Source organism: Platalea leucorodia (assembly GCF_965183815.1).
Source record: "Platalea leucorodia genome assembly, chromosome: 1".
Lineage (NCBI taxonomy): Eukaryota > Metazoa > Chordata > Aves > Pelecaniformes > Threskiornithidae > Platalea > Platalea leucorodia.
This window is the reverse complement of record NC_138823.1, coordinates 167,876,378-167,899,611: the sequence shown is the minus strand read 5'-3', so window position 1 is coordinate 167,899,611 and position 23,234 is coordinate 167,876,378. Positions and strand designations below refer to the sequence as shown.

At 57.4% G+C, this 23,234-nt stretch overlaps 1 protein-coding gene across 3 annotated transcripts in view; it reads left to right on the top strand.

The window, feature by feature from the left end:
* CCM2 (CCM2 scaffold protein) overlaps positions 1-23,234 on the top strand; it is a 40,305-nt gene that overhangs the window by 4,848 nt on the left and 12,223 nt on the right. The window contains exons 2-3 of one of the 3 annotated variants that reach the window (XM_082323641.1): positions 2,961-3,605; positions 4,112-4,289. The exons of 1 other annotated variant lie outside the window; for it this stretch is intronic. In XM_082323641.1, the coding sequence (XP_082179767.1) occupies positions 4,275-4,289 (15 nt within the window). In that variant the 5' untranslated portion in view covers positions 2,961-3,605; positions 4,112-4,274. Of the gene's footprint in view, positions 1-2,960; positions 3,606-4,111; positions 4,290-21,851; positions 22,078-23,234 lie in introns of those variants that run through there. One more of the 3 variants, XM_082323642.1, reaches the window with a different exon arrangement.

The window sequence follows — 23,234 nt, the reverse complement described above, 5'->3', positions numbered from 1 at the left end:
GCTGTGTGCAAGCCTGGCTGGGGCTCGTGCAGGTGAGAACAACCAAAAGATCTGCGATACAGCTCTCTGACCCCTCTGGGTTTCCATTGCTTCTCCCGTTAAACCTTAACGGTCGCAGTTACAAACCCCGGTGCCGTTTCAGACAGAGCTTGGGAAAACTCCCAAGCGCAACTCAGCGTTTCCCGAATGGCACTTAAAAACTCTGCCTACGTTCAGCAGCTCGATACGGAGTGAATTTGCCGTCCCCATTCCCTCTGCAGGGATGGTCCTGGGGTGGGAAATAGTGCTTTTCACTTTGAGAGCCGTCTCATGATCTAAGTCTTCGTGGGGACGCCAGCCGACCCGCTAGACTGGGTTTTAGCAGCTGCTCTCCTTTGAACTGCCGGTGCTTGGCTTGCCGCGGGGCTCAGCGCGACAATCCTGTCCTTGCTGTTCTTGGCTGCTTTTGGCCTCGGCCCAGTTACGAGCAGGGAGTTGCTCTTTTTCTCTTCTCGCTGCTTCCTCCTGCCTCCGGAGGAAGGCAAAAATCTTCTGGAATATGAGGAGCAGAGGCTGAATGGAGATGGGATCATCTCGGGTTTAGGTTTGATGTCCAGAGGCGGGGGGAAATGTGGGGTGAAAGCTGGCTGGGGAGGAAAGGGCCAGGAGAGACGGGTTTCTGGTGCGCTGGCCTGGACCGGGGCAGGTCTTGTGCCCCGCTCTGGGTGGTGGCATCTTGATGGTGCTAAACCTCGGGAGCTTTGCTCCCACCTCTCCCAGAGGTCTGGGATGCTGTTGGGGTGCTCTCCTTGCATGGTGGGGTGACCTCTTCCAGCTCTGGGGTCTCGGCTGCTGGAGGTGGTGGCCACTGTGGTGTGGGACATCTCCAGCAGCCCCTCTCCTGGTCTGAGGTCTACGTCTCCTGGCTGGAGGGCCACGAGCGGCTGTAGATGGGCACGGAGCTGCGGGTGTAGGTGAGTTTGGAGCACACCTCGCACGGTGCTCGCTCAGGAGGAGCTTACCGTGAGGACCAGGGTTTGAGTGCTACCGGAGGGCTGTCCTTAAAGCACTGCTCGTATCAAGAGGACCTTGGGACTCTCATGGTAGGTGGGATCGTCCTGTGTGTTTAATAGTTGTGTGGCTGTGGTGGTGTACTGCTGCTCCAGGCCTTGGGAGGAAACACAGGCATGTCTCAAACACAATGTACGTCCCCAAAATAGGGACACTGCAAGCTCGAGAGGCCACTTGGGACCCGGCGCTTGACTGGGTTGAACGCAGGATGCCTGGCATTTTTGCAGCGGAGGGCGGTGACCTGCGGCGGTGAGGCCGCTGGGAGGGGCGGCCCCGCTTCCCTCCGCCCCAGCTCCTGCCCCAGCCTTGGCAGTGGCTCCAGGGCCTCCTCTTCTGCCCGCCCGGCTTCCTGCGCTGCCTGGCCTGTGCCCTGGTGGGAGCAGGACAGCCCTTTCCTCTGGCAGCCGGCCACTAGATAAGAGGATCCGCTGTTGGGGCTGCGGTCTGCCTCAAGATGAGGGAGGCTGTCCCTAAAACCAGTAAGGGCCGTCAGCAGGCACCGGCACGGTGGCTGGGAACAGGGACACGTTCCCAGTTTGCTTCCCTGCCTCGGATCGGGGATGTACTGAGCTGGGGCCGTGTCTGTAGCCGACCTTTGAGGTTCACGAGCTGCGCCGCAGAGCAGGCTCCCACCCCGTCCCGCAGCAGGCTCTCTGTGGCGCGCTGTCGGGCGGCAGCGTGGCTCCTTCATCCTTGGGCTGACCCAAGGACAGCGTCGCTTCCCCCATCTTGAACTGGTAGAGGCAGCGAGCAGGCCATCTCCACCAGGATTACAAATACACCATGCTGACGTGCAGGGCTCGGCACGTGGCATCTCCCCGGGGCTGCTGCCTGCCCAGGCTGCAGGAGGCTTGGTCTGAGTTACCCAGCTCCTCTGGTCACCCCCATCCTGAGCACCTTCCTGGTTTTCCCAGTCTTTCCCTGTGAGATGGGTGGATCAGAGCTTGGCATCGGGGTGGTGATTCCAAGAAATCTGGAGATTCCAGTCTTCCTGGGTGGAGGCAGGCGAGAGTTGGCTGGGTACGTGAGGCAGGGAGCGTGCATCTGCCGTGCTGCGAATACTGCCCCGGCTCTGCCTCTGCCCAGCCGCTTGGCCGCAGACAAACCTGCTCTCATCCTAGTTCCTACCCTTTTCCATGATGTTTTCAGTAAATATTGCCGCCTCACTGGTGTCCCTTTTCCAGAGGACCAGTGCAGGTCCCTGGGGTCTGATGTCCACCCCACCACAAAGCCTTTCTGATCCCAGCTCCTCCTCCCTTTCCCTGTCCGTCCTCGTGTCCTCCCTGGTGCCGCTCTGGTTGATGCTCCCAAGCAGCTCAAACATGTTGTCGTCGTCTTCTTGCTATCTCGGTGTCTCCACCCCTGCTGCTTTCCACCTCTGCGTGTCCCGGTTGTGGCTCCTGCGGATTTTGAGGATGGAGCAGCTGCTTTGCTGCTGAGGCCGGCATGGGAAAGGACAGATCCTGCAGCAGCGCTTAATGTAACACAGATTTTTTTCCTGGCCTCGCATGCCTGTGTCAAAATAGTTTTGCTGTTGTGGGTTTTGCTCGGTACAAAATAACTCTACCATGTCATTGGGTAAATACTTGCTTTGCCGTTTGGTTAGAGAACGGCAGACAAAGCTAACGCTTCCTAAAACCATCGCTCACGCAGGGCGCTGGCTGAAGTGATGACACCAGCTTTCAAAAGTGTAACTTGCGCTCTGTAAAACTTTCCGTGATGGAAGCCCTGACGCCACACAAGCCTGGTTCCAGCCCCAGATAAAAGCCCGAGGTGTCGCCGACCCTGCAGCCCATGTTAGTTGTGTTTTGAAGAGCGACACCGAATACTCTGGGTTTAAGCCTCTGTCTCCCTTTCGTGTGTGTGTGACATCCAGAAAGCAGGTAATGTTTTCTGTTTTGGCAGCGCAGCCTTTTTCTGTGCTGGTGAAAGCCTGAAGACGCAGGAGCAGCGCTCTGGGACGAGATGGTGTCCGTTTAGCCCAGAGACCTCCTTGAACTTGAGCGGTTTCCATGCTTCCTCGATGTCCGGGGACTCGGCAGGCTGGCTGAGCCGGCAGACGTGAAGCTCGGCCCCGGGGGATGTGTTTCAGTCTGAGGCTCATCTCCACGGACCCGTGGCAGGCTGCGGAGCCCGCTTCTCCAGGGATGTGACCGGGAAGCCCCCAGGTTTGCTGTGGGACCAGCAGGATCACAAGCCTTAAAGCAGTGACTCCCTCCTCAGTGGTGGCTCTTCTGCAGAGCCCTAATCCTTTCCCCAGCCTGTGGCATCCCGCTCCTAGGATGGTGTTTCAGTCTTGCATGGGCTTAATCTCCATTTATTTCACTTTTCACAAAGCCGTATGTGCCTCCAGTGCCTTTTGATCCTCTTGCCCTAGCATTTAGCTGCAGCAAAAAAGTCAAATCAAGGGAGAATGTGCTCTGCAGAACCACGGTTTAACGTGGCTCCAGAGCTGCACTGCGGGGGGTGTAAGGAGAGGTGGCCGCAGGCCTCGTGGTGCTCTCGGTGACCACAGAAAACCGCTCACCTCGTGCTCGCCCAACGGGGAAAACAAGGTATGAAGTTGCATCAGATGGGCTTGGGGCTAGCTGGGTGCTTTATCTTGGCTACAGTAGGGAACAACAGTTGTAGGTCACTAAATCCTTGTGGGTGATCAGAACGTACTTGTAGGCGACGCAGACGGATCAGCGTTGCTGTGAAGCTTCGGCAGCAGCAAGCCCCACGCCCAGCGAAGGTCTTTGGGTCTCATTTATGCAGAAAGCGCTAAAAATACAGCGGCAAATGCCGCTCATAGGCGGGTGCGCTGCTGCCTGGGGAGCAGCCTCAAGAACCGAGTCTCAGCTGAGTTTCCTAGAAGCAAAGCCGTGGCTGGCCGATACCGGGGAAGTTTTTATTTACCCGTTTTTGGTCCGGGTACCAGCGCTGCCATGGCAGCTATGGTTCGTGGTGCCCAACTGCATTCGTACCTGCCTGAGGTCTTGTGTTGTAGTGTGGCCGCTCGCTGCTGGTGGCTTCTCTGGTGGCATCTCCTGTTAATCATCTCTGGCTTCTGCCCCTACAGGCCCTGTAGTAGTCGCCCAACCTGACCCACGCAGGTATTTTCCAGCCAAAGTTAGCAAGATGCTCTCATGTAGCAATAAGTATCCCGACAGCTCTCTGTGACCAAGATATTGCTGAGGCTCCGTGGGTATAGAGCAGAACAGGAGCAACCTTCTCCCCAGCCAATGCACCTGGCAGAGGTGAGCGGGTTAATGTGTTTGAAACTTAACTCTGCATCTGTGTGAGTTTGTAAATCTCCTGCTGTTAGAATGAGTTTTGGGCTGGAAGGGACCTCTCAAGGCCATCCAGTCCCACCCCCTGCCATGGGCAGGGACATCTCCAACCAGATCAGGGTGCTCAGAGCCCCGTCCAGCCTGGCCTTGAGTGTTTCCAGGGATGGGGCATCGACCACCGCTCTGGGCAACCTGGGCCAGTGTCTCACCACTTTCATCGTAAACAATTTCTTCCTTATATCCAGTCTGAATCTCCCCTCTTTTAGTTTAAAACCATTCCCCCTTGTCCTATCGTTACAGGCCTGACTGAAAAGTGATAGAATTGTGGAATCGTTTGGGTTGGAAAAGACCTTTCAGATCATTGAGTCCAACCGTTAACCCAGCGCTGCCAAGGCCACCACTAACCCATGGCCCCAAGCACCACATCTCCCCGGCTTTTCAATCCCCCCAGGGATGGGGACTCAGCCCCTGCCCGGGGCAGCCTGGGCCAGGGCCTGGCAGCCCTTTGGGGAAGGGATTGTTCCTAACACCCACCCCAACCCTGCCCTGGCGCAGCTTGAGGCCGTTCCCTCTCGTCCCATCGCTTGTTCCTGGGGAGCAGAGACCGACCCCCCCGGCTCCAGCCTCCTTTCAGGCCGTTGCAGAGAGCGATGAGGGCTCCCCTCAGCCTCCTCTTCTCCAGGCTGAGCCCCCCCAGCTCCCCCAGCCGCTCCTCCCCAGCCTTGTGCTCCAGCCCCTGCCCCAGCCTCGCTGCCCTGCTCTGGCCACGCTCCAGCCCCTCCATGGCCGCCTTGGGGTGCGGGGCCCAGCGCTGAGCACAGCATTCGAGGGGCGGCCTCACCAGTGCCCAGCACGGGGGGACGATCCCTGCCCCGCTCCTGCTGGCCACACCGTTCCTGACACAAGCCAGGATGCCATTGGCCCTCTTGGCCACCTGGGCACCCTGCTGGCTCGTGTCCAGCGGCTGTCGACCAGCACCCCCAGGCGCTTTCCCGCCGGGCAGCTCCCAGCCGCTCCTCCCCACGCCTGCAGCGGTGCCTGGGGTTGCTGTGCCCCCAGGGCAGGACCCGGCCCTGAGCCTCGCTGCCCCTCACCCCGGGGCCTGGGCCCATGGCCCCAGCCTGGCCAGCTCTGCAGAGCATTCAAGTCTGTCCCCATCTTTCTTACAAGCCACCTTTAAGCACTGCAAGGCCGCAATAAGGTTTCCTCGGAGCCTTCTCTTCTCCAGGCTGAACAACCCCAGCCCTCTCAGCCTGTCCTCACAGCAGAGCTGTTCCATCCTCCTCATCATTAGGTTTTGGGTGACTTTGTTCCATTTCTGTTCTTTCCAAAGAAGCTTCATGATCCTCACTTCCAAATCCAAGAACGTTACCCAGTTGTTGCCTGTCTCCGTGCTGTGCTGTACCTGTGTCCGGAGCGGTACCTCCAGCGGGGCAGCACGAATTTCTGACTGAGGAGGTAGATCTCGGGGACAGTCTGGCACCGGCAGCTGTTAGAGAGGCGGTGACGGGCTGACGGCATTGTAAGATGTGCTGCAGGCACGGTCCGTGCAGCCTGGCAAATCCCCTCTGCGAGCCTGGCAGAGCCCTGGAGCGGCTCAACGGGGTGAGCCAGAAATGGGATTTAAAGCAGGAGACGGGGAGGAAGGAGCGTGAGGGCACTCGGTCCGTCTGCTTGTGGAGTTTGTGTACCCGTTTCTGATGGGAGATGAAAGGACGGGAGTCAGACGCTCTGCGCTTTGCTTTATAAACAGCTGATTTCTCCAGGCTGAAGCAGAGGGCTGCCCTTTCCTCCTCTCCAGGAATCGGGAGACTCTGTGCCGATGGGACCAGCCCAGACACCGGTGAAGGACTTCACGCACGCTGCAGGGAGCCTGACACATGGATTTTTAGCTTGCTTTACATTCTTGATCTCAAAACTACAGCTGCTTCCTGCCTTAATCTTTATTTTGCTTTTGAGGCACTAAGATTTCCCTGGAGGCAAGGTAGGATAACCAAAACTCACCGCATCAGCTGTATTGGTATTTCCAAGGGAAAGACGAGCTTCTGTAAAATCACCGTGGCAGCGTTGGCCACGCTGGCATCACTGACTGTCTTATGGTGCCTTCAGGACAGGTAAAAGGAGAACTAGAGGATAAATGGGAGAGAAATAAATGGGATTAATTCCGCTCTGTAGCGTAAGGGCTGCTTTTGTGATTTCCTCAATGCAGCTCTCGGTTCTGGGTGGCTGAACTGGGCAAAATGGGAGGTCTGGATCTGACCCATAGCGGGCTGGAGGCAGCTGCTGTCTCAGGTGGGTCAGCCTCTGTATTTACAGGGCAGAGAGCACTGTAAATAAAAACCAATCTGAAATAAATGAATTTTGGCAGGAAAGCAGTGTAAGGATTTATGGAAACAGCTGAAACTGCCAGGCTAATTGCTGAAGCCAGAGTGTGCAGAGCACAAAGGTCGGAGCCCGGCTGACCCGCCTGCGGGCTGCGCGTAATGAGAGCCCGTACTTCCCCCTCTGTGATTGAATTCCTCTGGGCAGGAATACCAATGGTGAAAGGATTCCTAAATCGCTGGTTTCTCAAAGCCTTGGCAAAATTTTAAGTAAATAAATATTCTCGAGCGGTTGGCTCCTAACAGAGGAAATGTCAGGAGCCAGACTGAGCGGTGGTGAAGACGTAGGCTCTGCCCCGGCCAGCTCTGGAGCTTGCTGTCGTACACGTGTGCCTGAGGTCAGGAAGCTTGGTCCTGCCTGAACCATCGGCGTCCTTCAGGTATCGCCTCGGCTAGAGACAGCCGCCTGATCCTGCTCCTCCGGCCAGGAACAGCAGCGGATGCGGTTGTGGAGAGTTTTCGGTTCTGCTCTGGCTGCGGCCGAGCCAGGCAAAAGCTCTCGCCCTGGCTTCTCACCTCCGCCTCCCTGCTTCCCATCCGCCAGCCTGTGTGGGTCCTTACAGAGTCTCTCAAGCTTTCTTTTAGCATAAAAACCTCCAAGTTTTGGTCTGTGCTGGCTTGCTTTGCTTCTGAACTTGGCTCCGGCCATTGTACGTGCAGCTATGCCGCTGTACCAGAGCGGGGTGAGCTCCGGAGGAGGGTGGGTTGGGGCCGTGCCCCCTTGCCTTGTCACCTACCCTCCAGAAATGTGTGGTCATGGCCCTGGGAGCTGTTGCCTTGCAGCATGGCTGCTCTCTGGTTCGTTTCCGAACAGCTCGGGGGGTTCGTGCCAGCGGGGCTTTCTGCGTCTGTGCTGACGGGATGGTTAAACCCACGTGGGGACCGCACGGGAGCCCAGCCGGGCAAGGATGTAGGGAAGAGCTGGTAAGCCCAGATCTTCAGAAGAGAGATTAGAGACTTCTTGAAACGTCTGTGCGAATTTAGTTTGACTTGCATCAAATTCTGTTCTACTTTATCCTATTTTACTGGCTTTGATACCATTCAGAAGAGAGACTTAAAAGCGGTGTTTTCCATAAAGCCCTTCAAGTTCTTTGCTTGGCCTTGTCTGACTCGTGTGCGTCTGCAGACTCGGTCACCAGCCTTTTCATAGGCTTCTCTTTGTCTCCCCAAGTCCCTTCTTGTGTTGACCCAGCCATAAGCATAACACCAGACCCTTCCAGTGCTGATGCAGTAAAAGTTCGCCAAGGAGACTTTTCTCAACCAAAGCAAATACACTAAGCTCTAAAAAAACCCAACGTAGAAAGTGCACTTGATGCCGCTGGATGCGGACGGAGGAGCGGGGCTTTGGGGACCTCAGCCATGGGCTGAAGGATCCAGTCCATCCCCTCTTGCACCGGGAGGGTAATTACTGAACCGCGTTTCTCTGATGTTGCTGGCGGGGATCGAAGGGGCCCCGCTGCTAAAGCAGGTCTAGGGGTTTACTTTCCAAAGCACGTTTCCCACGACCTCTCCTTAGAAGGGTTTTCCAGCCGCCGATTACTCGTGTTGCTCTTGGGTGGGAGCATTCGGGGCTCCGCATCCTTTTCTTGCAGGAACCGAAAGCCGAGGCCTCGCTAGCGCTGCTCTAGAGGGATTAATTAGCAACGGCGTCGGGGTATCTGCGTAGCGCAGGGCTGCCCGCACAAACCAGGAGGGGCTTTAGGGCAACGTGGGTTTGTACAGAGCCCGGAGGGAGCCACAGGCTGCCCGAAGGGGAAGGTCTGATCCCTTCCTCTCCCCCCGCCGGGCATGACGACCTGCTGGGCTGACGGGGACGGTCCCACAGGTGCATTTCTGTGGATTTTGCTGTTGAAGAAGGTGGCAGAGCTGGCGAACCAGGAGTTTGAGTGGGATGAGTGCGGTGTCTCAGCCAAAAGCTGTGTTTGGTGGGGAAGGAGTCATCGTCTACACCCCGGCTGAAGATAAACCTGCTCTGGGTGTTGCAGGAGACGCCGGGACAGCTGGGCTAGCGTGGTGGCTATATTCTGTCTCGCTCTTAAAAACCAGTCCCTCTTTGAGAAGAGCCTGAGAAGTCATTAGTCTTGTGATATAGTGGCTTAAAATGCTGTCAGGTTTGGCAGGGCGTGCCTCCCCGTCCCTTCTGGGTAGCCTGCCCGTGCAGAAGGAGCTGGTACATATTGAGAGGACAAGGAAGAACTTAACCAGTAAAAGTTGGATTTGCCAAGTTCTCTTCAAAGATGCCATGAAATCCTGGGCCTCTGACATGAAAGAAGAAAGGCTGAGGTGCCTCCCTGTGGGTAAAAGCTTTTTATTGTTTACTGCTGGGAAAAAAACACAACCTGTCTGAACGATGCTTGTTGCCATCCAAGGTGGAGGAGCTGCCTGCCGCGGCTCCGACGGGAGCGCCTGGCTCTGTGGGTCCGGACATGCTGCAAGCTGCTTCTTGGAAGACTTTAAATAAAGCTGGAGTTGCCCTTGCAGCTGGCACAGTGCTGGGTTTAGGGGAGCAGCTCTGCCCTCTGCTTTTGGGAGATGTTCCTCGCGGGGCCTGCCGAGGACCGGTGCTCGGTTACAACAGGGAAACCAGTGCCGCGGCATCTTCAGCTGGCTTCGTTCATGGAAAACACTGGCTTTGTGCACGGGGGGAGATCGGGTTTGGGAGGAGGTAGTTCTAGGGTGTCTTAAAATAGCTTGGGAAGTCATGGTTGAGCTATGTGGACACAAACCCATGCTAGACTCCTCTGTTCTCCGCGCTGTAAATCATACGTGATTATCGCAGAGGGGGATTGGCTTTGGGGTGCACTGAGGCTTTCCAGGGACACTGAATCCCCCGCATCCTCGATGGGACTGAAGGGACGTATCCCGAGCAGTGATCTGGAGAATCTGTTCTTGAGAGGGCTGCCCAAAATAACGATCCCTGGACGGCTTTTCCTGAAGATATGCGGGTATTAACCCACCACCCTTTAGCTGTGCAGCTTAACGTGGCAGCCAAGCAGGGAGACGGTACGTGGGGCACCTCTGCGGCTTGCCTTGAGTGGTTCTGATGTGGAAAAGCAGCTCGGGGATCTTCTCCCGCAGCTGGCTCCTGGGCCACCGGCAGCATGGAATCACAGAATAGTTTAGGATGGGAGGGACCTTTCAAGGCCACCCAGTCCCACCCCCTGCCATGGGCAGGGACATCTTCAACCACATCAGGGTGCTCAGAGCCCCGTCCAGCCTGGCCTTGAGTGTTTCCAGGGATGGGGCATCGACCACCGCTCTGGGCAACCTGGGCCAGTGTCTCACCACCCTCATTGTAAAAAATGTTTCCCTTGTGTTCAGTCTAAATCTCCCCTCTTTTAGTTTAAAACCATTCCCCCTTGTCCTGTCGCTACAGGCCCTGCTAAAAAGCCTGTCCCCCCCTTTCTTGTCGGCCCCCCTTAAGCACGGCAAGGCCGCAGTGAGGTCTCCCCGCAGCCCCCTCCTCCCCAGGCTGAGCACCCCCAGCTCTCAGCCTGCCCTCACAGCAGAGCTGGGCCACCCTCGGAGCATTTCGGTGGCCTCCCCTGGCCCCGCTCCCACAGCTCCGTGTCCTTCCCGTGCTGAGGACCCCCGAGCTGGACGCAGGGCTCCAGGGGGGTCTCCCCAGAGGGGGCAGAGGGGCAGAATCCCCTCCCTCGCCCCGCTGCCCACGCTGCGGGGGATGCAGCCCAGGAGACGCTTGGCTTGCTGGGCTGCCAGCGCACATTGCCGGCCCGTGGCCAGCTTTCCATCCCCCAGCACCCCAAGTCCTTCTCGGCAGGGCTGCTCTCCACCCCTCCATCCCCCAGCCTGTGCTGACACCGGGGGTTGCCCCCACCCAGGGGCAGGACCCTGCCCTTGGCCTTGTTGACCCCCATGAGGTTCGCCCAGGTCCCTCTGGGTGCCACCCCGTCCCTCAGGTGTGTCCAGCCATCAGGCCACCGGCCTCCGCGCCTGGATGAGCCGCCGGGCAAAGGCTGGCTCGCAGGATCTTGCTGCAGAGAGGTCTTTGCTGCGTGGGCTTTGCAAACCACCTTTTCTCTGAGGACTCCCGAAGGAGCTGGTGCTACCCTTGCATCCTTTGTTTTTACGGGAAGGGAAGATGGAGATCCCGTCGTGCCCCCAGCGCTAAGTGCAGTCTGTCCTGAGAAGGAAAGAAAGGCTTGAAGGTGCATAAGCTGGAAATGTGCCGCCTTAATGCAGGGATTTTGGCTCCTTGGACTACAAAAATGAATAGCAGCACATCCCAGAGAATGTAAAACAAACCAGACCTTATTTCCTACTGCCAGAAACCTCCCCGGCTCCCTTCTCTGACAGTCTAGACAAAAACCTGTCGGGCAGTTTATGTCTACCGCGAGTCAATGCAAAGCTTATTCCCCTGTGAAAGGATCCTCTCAGCAGCCAGCCGTAACCTACGTGATTACAGGGCTGGGTGCCTCACCTTCCCTCTTTCAGTATGCAAAGAACGGGAATAACCTCCTGAAAACTGGAAGTGAAGCGGTTGTGCTGGAGGACGGGCCTCCAGCTTGGTCAGGCACGGGGGAGCTCAGCCATTCCCATGGCTGCCGCGTCCTTCCCTGGCTCCTGGGTCTTGGGGCTTGGAGTGGTCGGTGGTACCAAAGGCTTCTTTGGTTTTGTCCGCTGCATCGGGGCTGAGCAGTCTTTCGGTTACCTTAATCAAGAGTTGGGTGGCTTTTCTAGGCTGTGCAAGAGCAAAGCCTTGTGTCGCGTGCTCTTGAGCGGTGGGATGAACAGGTTACCTGCTTTTTAGATGCTGGGACACGAGCGTGCTTTGCCAGCGTAGCTTGGGACAGATCTTCGCAGGCTTTGTGCTGATGTGGATGCTGTTTGCAGCCGTACAACGTTGACCGTCCTGCCCAAAAACCTCAGTCCGAAAATCCTCAGTCTCCAAGCTTCTTTCCTTGATGCTGGTGACATCTGTCAAATGTTCCTCTTCCCATAAACCCTGCTTTTGTGTTCATCTTCTAAGGTGAATCCACTCCCTTGGCTCTCTGTGGAAGATGCCAAAGGGCTGTGCTCTCTATTTTTAGGCCAAAAACTTCTTGGGCACTTTCCTCGGTGCCTGTGGAACCAAAGCTATGGGCTTTGCTGGGGTCTTGGGTGGCCACCAAGTGGGAAGAGACCTCGGATGAAAAACACCAGTAAGCAGAACTTCACCTTATCTGCAGCTGCCTTGTGGTAGCGTCTGTTTGCCCGTGCCCTGCTGCCTGAGCTCCCCGCGGTGGCCACAGAATCACAGAATCGTTAAGGTTGGAAAAGAGCTTTAAGATCCTCGAGTCCAACCGCTAACCCCGCGCTGCCAAGGCCACCACTAACCCATGTCCCTCAGCACCACATCTGCCCGGCTTTTCAATCCCCCCAGGGATGGGGACTCAGCCCCTGCCCGGGGCAGCCTGGGCCAGGGCCTGGCAGCCCTTTGGGGAAGGGATTGTTCCTAACACCCACCCCAACCCTGCCCTGGCGCAGCTTGAGGCCGTTCCCTCTCGTCCCATCGCTTGTTCCTGGGGAGCAGAGACCGACCCCCCCGGCTCCAGCCTCCTTTCAGGCCGTTGCAGAGAGCGATGAGGGCTCCCCTCAGCCTCCTCTTCTCCAGGCTGAGCCCCCCCAGCTTCCCCAGCCGCTCCTCCCCAGCCTTGTGCTCCAGCCCCTGCCCCATCCACCTCCTGGACCTGGGGTATTGATCTCTTCTGTATGGGTGGCCTTCACCTCTGCTTCTGAGCCTTGAAGAGGCGGCTGGGCTGGAGAACGTGCTCTCCCCATCCTTAAAACCATCCCTGCAGCCAGCGGGGTCCTGGGAACACCAGGGCGGTTGCACTGAAGCGTTGGCTGATGCTGACAGATCTCTGCAAGAGTTGTCTCCGTGGACGAAGGACCGTGAGTAACGGCACTGCTCTGGCCAGGCTCGCCGCGACGGCCCGCGGACCACAAACCTGCACGGCGCTCGTGGGAGCTGGGATGATGCCGATGCTGAACACGTGGAGGGGGAGCAGAGGCTCGTCGGGGAGGGACGTGCCCGGCTCTGCCTAGGAGCGACCTGCACAGAGCCGGGAGCTCGGGGGGCTCAGTTCCTTGAGCACCGTTTAATACACAAATTAAAATGGCTGCGTTACTCCTGGCTACGTCCACAACCTCGTTCACTGTGTGGCTGCGTGACCGAGGGAGGCCCAGAACTGGTGAGAGCTGGGAGAGACCTCCCGGAGCTGCTTCTGGTGCCGGAAAACCCCGAGTCTTTGGGTGTTTTGGGGATGGACGTACGGCAGCCTCCTCCTTGGGGGTTTGCTCGCACAAAGCTCCAGCTTCAGCATGACTCCAGAAGCTGGACTTAAGGAGAAGACCCTGGAGGTTTAGTTTTGGAGAGAAAAACGTTTAGGGATGTGAAGCAAACGTTTAAATTCAGAAAGAAGGTGAGTGTTCAAAATCCTTTTGTTTGATACCTTGGAGAGAAACGTGTCAGGCAAATCGGGGATCACTCCTCTGCACCTTGCTTGTAAATAGGGAACTGGATCTAAAGATTCATTTCTTGGCGTAAATAAATGTTTATCTTGCAAGCAGCTGATGTTAATGATATTGAGTAGAAGGGGGCTTAATGCGTGAACCGAAGTAGTCTGGTGTCCTGTGTTAATGGCAGTCTGTGCAGCTGGAAACTGGGGAAATGGGGAAAGGGGAAGAGGGCAAGCGAGGTTCCTTCCTCCTCCTCCCCTCGCTTCTCTGCGCTCACCTGTGTGTAGCTGGTGTTCCCTCAGGAAAGGCTGTCGTGTCCCGAGGAATCGGCTGGAGCCAGGGAAGCTGGGGCGCTCGTGTTTCCTTTCCCATCAGAAAGGGAAAACACGGTTCTGTAGCTGAAATGGAGAGACTTACCTGTGGCCAGGCAGCTCCAGCGCTTTCTCCTGCTAAAACTCCCCTTTTCTGTGCTCCAGCCCCTTTTTGATCTTTGAATTTTGGCAGGACCCCCTGGAAACCGTGGGAAGCAGTAACTCTCCCTCCAAAGCGTGCTCCTGGTGCTGGTAAGGCTGCAAATAAGCTGATCTTACCACCCTTTTCCCCCACAAATATCAGTAAATGCTAAAGATGAACGGCGTAGCCGGCACTGACGCCATGCCCCTCGGAGAGCCTCCTCCGGCCGGCGGCTCCTGGCACTGGCGGTGCCGGCAGAAGGCTGTGTCCCACCGGTAAGACCCCTCAATATCAACGTACATCGGAGGGGGAGAGGCAGTGAGGACGTGCCCGGTCTGGATCGCCTGGGCAAGAAGGTATCGGTTTCTCATCTCTTGTCCACAGGGCTTAAATTTAGCTTAGAATTTAAGCCGGGCTTAAATTCTGTCCAGTCCTGCAGACGTGGATTCCTGAAATCGGGAAGGGAGGCAGCGAGAGATTAAATCAAGCCCATGAGCTGTTATTTCATGAGATCCCGAGCTGCTCGTGCTGCAGTACGGAACAGCCTGGGCTAAAGCCTAGCTTAGGAAGTACTGCTCTTAGAGGAGGAGGGTTTAGTTGGAGGCTGTATGGACGCCTTCCCCTCCTTCTTGCCGAGGGAGCCGCTTGCTCGGAGGATCCGCCACAAACTGCGAAGCTGAGTCAAGGCAAACCTCCCGCGCATCTCTGCCTCCGGCCTCTTGCTCCAGATGCGTCAGCTCAGCCTTGCAGCCGGCGATGAAAGCCGTGGGCGGAGGGCTGAGCGGGGCGGTAGGAATCTCTTCGGGAAGACGAACCAGGCTCTGCTAAAAATAGCCGGGGAAAATTCCTTTCCTCTTGCCTTAGAGGAAAATCCTGTCGGGGAGGCTGGAGCCCGGCTTAGCTGGCAAGGCGGTCTGAAACGTGAAAACACGGAGCTGAGCCTTGTTTTGGAACTGAGTTTTGTGCAACCCTTGCCTTTAGTCTTGAGCTTCTGCCTTGTTTGGGTTTTTTTTTAAGACTGGCTTGGTTGCCAGCTTGCTGTTTTTAGGAAAATTGCGTTTCTACGTTACTTAGGTTTAATAACATGTTTGTTTGAACAGCTTTGAAATCAAAGACAGTGTTTCTGGCTGAAATATGAGTTTTTTTGATTTATTTCACTCTGACACCGCTGGTGTCAGCTCCGCATCAGCCTGCTGGGAGCTGGGAGGAGCGAGAGGTCCGGGGGCCAGCGGGGACCCCTCGCTCCTGTCTCTAATTCAGCCCGGTGGAGGTGAAGCCGGGTCTTGCGGAGCCGCGTGAGGGTCCGGTGGGGCTGTCCCACCAGAAGACAGGGTCACCTCCAGAGGCTTCCCTGCAAGCTGGTCGCAATCATCTCGGAGAGATCCGGGTGCCGGCTGGGTCGGAGGGAAGCCGTCGGGGTTAGAAGGGGGATGGATGAGTTACGTGGCACAAACGGAGCGGGAAAACCGCCCGCGGGGTGGGGTGAGGAGGGACGGTGACCTCGACCAAAACCCCTCCTTCGTGCCGTCGTGAGCACAACGCTATTTTTACCGGGTGCTAAAACGCAAGGGTTGCACGTTATCTGTTCTGCCGGCAAGGCTGCAAGAGGTCTGTAGCCTCCTCGTCGAAGGAGTTGAGCTTTATCCCTCTTCTCCCGACCCCCAGCACAGCGGGTTGTGCTCTCCGACGTTCAGCTCCTCAGGGAGAGGAGGGGACGCCGCTACAGCTGCCCTTTCTGGTGGGCAGCTTGCGGTAGGATCTCGCACCGGAGAAGCCGTGTGAAAGCGAGATGCAACGCCACGCAAAGCCCCAGCATCGCTGGCTCTGCCGGTCCCAGGAACAGAGCGAGGACGACTCTTCAGCGAGACGTAGGAAGAGCCGCAGGTCCCCAGGTGGCCCTTTGCATCCTCCTCGGACGGGCTCCGAAGGTCCCTTACTCCGACCACCTCATCCCGGCAGGCGTCGGCAGAGCTGTGCACGGTCAGACGAAGCCGAGGACGCTTTACAGTGCCCCAGCACCGCGTTGGGGTGCAGGCGTTGCAGATCTGGCTTCGGCGTCCTGCCGGTGCCGAGGGGGAAGGGTCTGCGGCCGTGACCGTGGCTTTGCAGGGGGACAGGAGCTAGCAGCGGGTGGCACCCAGCCCTGCACCGCCCGCCCTCCTGCTCCCAGCCTCGGCAGCCTGCCCGCGGCGTTGGTCTTGATGAATTTTCAACTCCGTGCTTGGCATCGTTATCCAGAGCCCCCCTCCTAAATCCTCGCTGTGGCGTCTCACTAAAGCTGATAAAAAGCTGAAGCTGTTCTTAGCTCTCGGTTTTAGAAAGGAATCCCTTGAATAATGGTTTGATTTAACGGTTTAGCATCCAGGTAACTTTGTGGGGAGGAGAGCAGCTGACCACACCGAAGCGGCTCTGCTGCGGCGACGTTGGCCTGCCAAGTTCAGCCTTGAAGCCGGAGCTGCCCTGGCTGGGGTTTCTCAAACTGAATGCCGACAGACCCCCACCTTGCCGCACCTCCCGTGCAAAGACGTCCCCCGACGGCAGTTTACCACTTCATCAAATGCTTCCCGGTGGCAAAAACTGGAGGAAAATGGAATAAAAAGGCTTTGGGCAGGTGTTGCCAGCCGGCGGGCTGCGGCGTTGATGCTCCAAACCCGGCAGCAGGATGAGGAGAAAGCACTAAGGGGCACGTAATGGGAACACGTACCACGGGTGGTTTTCAGTCCAGATCCCGTAGAGATCCCAAAGGGATCCCAAGCCGGCTCCATGGCTCCTGCGGAGTTGCTGAGCTCTCCGTGTGTTTTTCCTTGCAGCGGTGGGGTCTGAACGGCGCATTTGGAGGTCCTGGGGTGGTGGGGACCACCCCGCTTACTGAAAGCTGTTTTCCTACCGAGCACGCCAGCCCCAAACGGTGTTCCTTAGTGAAACCACCTCTGCAAAATTAAACGTGGAGAGGGTCCTGCTCCTCAGGCAGCCCTGAAATCAGCCTAGCGTCCCTGCTCAGAAACCCAGGGCTGTTGCGGCTGCCGGCAGTGGGCTGGGTGCCGCCGCCAGTCAAATAACTGGGAAACTGCTTGGCTTTGCGGCGGCGTTGCTGAGCGGCTTGCGGAGCATGGATTTTGGCTTGTGCTCGGGTGTTCAGGTTGTAGAAGGGAGGCGAGGGCGGCCTCCTGAGCGGCTCAGTCCTCAGCGTAGCAAGGGCAGGAGCAATCTCCTCCTAGACCATCCCCTTCCAAGTTCAAATACACAGGCAGCTTCTTTGGGGAAGAGCTTGAGTAGTGGCCAAGTCAAAAATAAACATAATTACAGGCACAGGATGATCTAGAAAAGGTCGCATCTACCCAAACGCCCGTAGCTGCTCCTGGTAGTCGGTGGAGTCCTCTTGCCTTGTTCTGGTCCAGGACCAGAGAAGGTCGTGGTGGGCACCAAGGTGAGCGTGAGCCAGCCACATGTCCTCGTGGTGGGGATGGCCACCAGCCTCTGGGCTACCTGGGGGCAGGAGGTGATTCCCTGGAGCACTGGGCTCCCAGTACAAGAGATGAGGATGTACTGGAGTGAGTTCAGCAAATGGGGAAGGGCCTGGAGCATCTCTCACGTGAGGAAAGGCTGAGCGAGCTGGGACCGTTCAGCCTGGAGCGGAGGAGGCTCAGGGGGATTTTATTGATGTATATAAACCCCTCATGGGGGGAGTGAAGACAAGAAGGATCCAGGCTCTTCCCAGCGCCAGGACAAGAGGCAACGGGCACAAACTGAAACACAGGGACTTGTATTCAAGCACAATAAACTTTCTTTAGCGCGAGGATGGTCAGACACGGGACAGGCTGCCCCGGATGCATCTCCATCCTTGGAGATGCTCAAAGCCTGACGGGACGCGGTCCTGACCCCCTGCTTCCCCCATACTCTTGGCCAAGCCTCTCTGCCCTGATGCCGCCGTACAGACCTGGCTGTCAGGGATGGAGGGGTGGGGAAATCCCGCAGTTAGGGGCTGCGAAAGGCCCGCAGCCCATTCCCGAGGCAGCAGGGCATTTGCTGGGATTTAAAATGGGTTTTAAGCAGCCGCTGCTGTAATCCCATCACTGCAAGGTCAGGAGTTGAGCTGGTCTTTTATTGTCTGAGCGACTGCGGGTTGCGCTGAAGGGCTGGAGAGAGCTCCTGAGTAATTCACCACCTGGACGGGGACCCGCCTCGGTCAGGCAGAGCAAAACAAGGCTTCCTTCTGCCAGCAGGCTGAGGAATAGGAAATCATTTGGAAGTAAACCTCAGGATGTACCCGTGGCGGTTTGCAGCTTCGTGTTTGGAGCTTGTGTTCGTCTTGAGGCGGCATGAAGGAACGGCAAATGCGAAGGTCGGTGTAAAACCAGGCTATTTTCTGCTTTCTGCCTGGGTTTCCCGGGGGCTGAGCCCTGAGCCAGCCCCCCCGGTCCCGCTCGCATCGCAGAGCTTCTCTGTGGAGCAAAGAAATATAAATAATAAACCCCTTCTTTTGGCAGGGCCGTGCATTTGCAGCTTTACTTTGAGGATACCCAGTCCATACTCATCACGTGTCTGGCTTTCCCGGGTCATAATTCTCACGTGCTCTCATCGCCCTCAGCTCACGGAGCGCGGTGGCCGCTGAAGTGGAGCCTGGCCTGGGCTTAAGCCGTGCCCAAGCAAAGCCGAACCCACAGAGCCCCTCTTTCCCTGGCGTCGCCACACTGGAAGCTGGTTGGAGTTTATTTCTTAGGAGCCAAGTCTTCTCTAAACACACGGAACATATTTTCTTGCTTGGTTTCACATTTTATTATTACAGGCGCCTCCCGTGACTTCTCGCCCTTCTACGCACACCGCTGGGGTCCTTTTCTTCGTTTCCTCCGCTGGCAGTAAGCTGACCCCGAGCCCCTTTGGGCTTCGTTAATTATTTCACCCGCTGCCGTATCACGTGCCGCCTTTGCGCAGACGCTTCCTCCGCTGAGCCCGGCCTTCGCGTCCTTGGCACGCTCCAGGTTGGCTTTCCGATCCACTCAGAAACAAAGCCTGGTCCTGGGGCGCTGCCGGCAGCTCTCTGGGAAAGCGCTCCGGCTTTGCCCTAAGCGAGTGTGCCCTGCGTCCCTTTGGGAACAGGATAACTGGACTTGGGGCGCAGGCTGTCCCTGGGGACACGCAGCGTGCTGGCCAGCAGTGGCACTGGGTGGCCATTTGGAGCTCGGTCTCCCTTAATCTCCATGCCGGGGAGAATTAGCCTTACAAATCTGCATTTGAGATAATCCCCTCGAGTGGATTAAGCAGCTGCTTCTGCTCCTAACGAGAGGGATGCTCTTTCTCCTTTGTGTTCAGCTCAAAGCGGTGAACATATTTAAAGGGGCTGTCCAAGACCTCGTTGATTTTTGGATGGACACCCCGGCGGCCAACGAGCACTACGCTAGAACCAGCCCCGGCCCCTGTGAAACGCAGCCGGCGTGACACGGCATGGCTCGGCAGCGCGAAAGCGGTTCCGCACCTTCGGATGAGCCCTGTCCTCCTGCGTGCGCTCATGTCCCAGAGATATGTTTTCCAGGATCTTCTGTAGCGTCTGAAGCACGGGAGAAGGTCCTGGTCTGCTCCGTGGTCCAGCATTGGGTCAGTTGGGTTTAATTCCCTGCCACCACCCTCTGGCTGCCAGACGGCCTTCAGCAGCAAACCCCCTCCCAGAAACTTTCCAAAGACTCCACGCCGGAGTAATGACAATCTAGATAAAGGATAAATCCTCCCTTATTCCCAGAAATGGCTTTCTTGGGATTTCTGAAGCCAAGTGGGAGCTGGGGACAGGGTGTGCAGCTGGCCGGAGGGGTGCAGGGGGACACGGGATGGGTGAGCAAACCCCGGTGATCCAGGGGACCCCGATTTTTTCCCAGCAGCAAGGGGAAGGTGCACCTCATCGATCGCCCTGCCTCTCGTGGGGCTGGGGATGCTGTGCTTACACCGCGAGAGCCCCGGTTTCGCCGCCTGAGGGTGGGGGCTGCGTATTTGGGGCACCAAATAAAGTGGTTTTTTGAAGTCTCTGTGTTGTGAGATGCAGGGGGAGTGCAGGGAGCTGCAAGCGCTTTACTGGGGTATCGTGAGGTTGCAAACTCCTTTGATTTAACTCCTTTGATTTAACTCCTCGCATCCCTGGTCACCTCGAGAGCCTTCGAGGGGAGGAGAGCATGGAGCCTCCTGCTCGAACAGCATCTTGAAGGTTTGAGGATGGCTCAGGCTGCCTTCCCCGAGATTAGCACTGGCTGAACAACCTCCCCTGCCCCGTCCCGCACCCGGGGCCGTCCGCGGAGCAGGGCAGCACCAGGTTCTGCTGCGAGCAGTGGCAGTGCTTGCAGGGAGCTGCCTCTGCCATCTCGGCCTCACCCCTCGCCGGTGGCCGGTCTCCAGCGACCGAGAGAGGGGCAGAGTTGCCAGCAAATCCTAACGTAGCTGGTGGGGTGGGCGAAACCCCTGTCCTGTGTTTTATTGGCCTCAGACAGGAGAAATGGCATCAGAGGGACGAATCACCCCGACACAGATGCAAGCTCGGGATGGCGAGGGGTTCTCTGACTGCGCCGTGTCTCTGGTTCTCTCCCGGCAGCTCGTGGCTGTGTCCAGCCTAGGCTGGGGGGCTTAGCCCCAGGCTAAGTCTGGTCTCCTGGGCTTTTTCCCGAAGGTTTGTCCTATTTCCATTGAATTTGCAGCCCCTGGAGCAGCAGCAGGCGGCTCGGCCGAGGTGGCCTTTTCCACAGAGGCCACCAAATCCAAGGAAGGGCTGGCCGTGGCCAGGGGTGTCCCCGGTGGCAGCCGGTCCCTGGCACTCACCAGAGCCACGCGCCCTGGCCCCGGTGGGTTTTTGGGGGATGCTGGTGGGGCACGTTCCACCCAGCGTTCCTTGTTCAAACGTAGGCGAGCTGGGTCTCCCAGAAGAGTCCAAGCAAAGCCCGTCTGCCGTTCATCGAGCCCCCTCCCCTGCCCCACGGCGTGCCTTCCCGGTCAGTCTGGCCTGGCGGGTTAAACCCGTGCTCTCTCTCAATTAGTCAAGCCTTAAATGCCCCGTTAAGTAGATGAAATGACTCTTTTCCTCCTGAATTTCGGAGCCATCAGGAGAAGGAGGCCCTGAAGAGTGACCATGTCGGCCATCCTCTGCCAGGAGCTGCAGCTTTCCGTGAAATGCCAGGTCCTGGCTGGCGCAAGGTGCTCACGTAACCCCTTCCCTGCCTCTTCTCCTGACTTCAGGACGTAAAAGCTTTTGGGAAGCAAACGGTGTGGGAATGAGCTCCTGGCAGCTCCTGCCTGCGCTGTGCCGGATGGATCCATCCTTTCCAAACGAGCTGTGTTGTTTCGGCTGAGCCCCGCTCCCCATCCCAGCGGCTTTTACAGCGGATGCCCAAGCTGTTCTGCTGCAGGAGGTGTCTCCAGACCAGAGAGATCCACAGGGAGGTGGGCTGGGAAGTCACCTTCAGGGATTGCAGTCGTGGGCAAGGACGGGGGAAAAAAGAAAACAAACTTTTATTTTAAGGGTTTTAATGGAATCCTTCTCTCCCCAGACGTAGGCAGCGTGCCGGAGGGGTTCGCTTGCACCCCAAGGTGGAAATCTGCTCGGCAGGTCTTCGGGTGCTTCTTCTCCAACTGACCGTCCTGCCTCTGCTCAACGGGCAGATTTCATCGGGGAAATCACCGCCTTCACCTTTTTAATTTGATTCCCCGTCTGTGAAATTAGCAGCTTGTTTTCATTAATCCTCTGAGCCTGACTCTCGGGCTCCTGTCTGAGCCCAGCAAGGCTCGCTTGAACACTTTGCGCTTTCCCAAAGTGCCTCCTGGGAGGCCTTGGCTCAGGCAGGGAGCGCTCAACCTCATTTCCAAGCTTTGCTTTTCTGATGCGAGCAAGAAACTTAAAGGACTCAAACTATGGGCCCTGAAAAAGCTTTACAGCCTCAACAGAGGTTGTTGGACCTTGGAGAGCAAAGTAGCTCTGGAACTCGGAGGAGAAACCAGGGTTAAAGACTCTGGCGGGCTGGGGACGTTTCCATCCCAGGTGCAGCCGGGTGCGAGTCCAGGCTGCAGCAGCAAAGGCTGTTGGGGAGTTTCCAGGGATTTAGGGGTGCAGGACGTGGGACCGCATGGCTGGGAGCCGGGAAGAGGATCGAGCTTTGCAAAACAGGCTTCTGCGCCTCGCCTCGCCTTGCGCCCGGCCCCGTTGTTGCCAAACCTTGCCAGTTCTTAACCAACAACTTCATTTTGTCGCTGTTGTTGCGTGTAGCAGAAGGAAACTGCGGTTATCGCACTTCCTGGCCGCGAGCCGGCAGACGAATGAAAGCTCACGGGTTTGCCAGCCCTTCGGCACGGGCCACGAGCTTCGGAAGCCCCCGAGACGAGAGTAGCAGCTCCTCTCCCCCCGGCAGGCGCTTTCGGTGAGCCACCAAAGGCTCGGCGCCGACACGGTTTGGTTCTGCTCTCCGTAGCCGGGTGCTTTGATGGAGAACGAGGTAGGTGCTGGTTTTAGATCGGCTCCCAGAAATGCAGAAGCTGTTGTTCCGCGTTGCGTCACGCCGGGTGACGCCTCCGCCTTGGATTTGGGCTCCCCAAATCCCCCCTCAAGAACAGCCTGTGGCTCTCCCACGGGACTCAGGTGCACGGGATGGCGGGGAATCCCTCTGCAGCATCTTCCCAGCCCTGCTGCCTGCATCCTCGAAGGAAAAGCGAGAGTTTCTTCTGGTTTGCTCCGTACGGATTGGGCCGGATCCAGCAGTCTCGGCTCAGAGACGTGAACCGAGCCGGAGCCCGGCTGGTGGAGGGAGACGCGTCCAGGGGACCGTTGTGGTACAGCCCTGACCCCGGCAGCCGATTTCTGCATCTTTCCGCTTTTGATTCCTAAAAGATGCCGGTGGCACGAGATCTTTACTCAGCCGCAGCCAAGGTTTGGGGTTGGACACCCTGGTAGTCGGGGTGGCAGAGTCAGGGTAGAGCCCACACTCCGGTCTTGGCAGAGAGACCTCTTTCTTTCAGGATTTTCTTCTTTCTGGAGCCAGGAATGGTCTCCTGGCCCCTGGGCAGGAGCCGGCCGGGTTGCCCAGCGTGGGGTGATGCTCCGTTTCGGCAGCCCAGCTGAAGGGAGGGATGCTGCCCCTGAAATCTGTGATGTTTGGCGGGGCTGGTCCTGCTGCTGGAAAGGCAGAGCTGTTTCACAAGGCCAGCATCATGTAGCTGTGTTTTCTATCCCTTTTGTCCTATAAACTCACTCTATTTTTATCTCCCTGGTCCGAGGGACGTTTTTCAGGGCCGGGCTGTCCCCGACGTCCTTGTGGTGCCTGGCTCACTCTGGGATTTGGTGAAGGTTCTTCAACCGGGAGCTTTTCCATCCCACTTTCCCATCCTAGTACAACGGTTTCAAATTCTTTCAGTCCGGCTTTGATCTCTCCTGCTGCCGTAGATCTTTCACGCTCATCAACATCGAGAAAAGCAACGAGAGAGGCTGAAGCTGCCCGATGGCAGCAGGTCCCACGCCTGCACCTGAACCCGGTGCATCAGCGGCTGGGTGGGGAGGGACGCTGCTGGGAGTAGGTGATGCGGTGGTGGCACTCCCCCACCAAATACCACGTCCTACGGCAAGGCTCAGGCGGTTTGGGTGAAGGGTTTGCAGCGG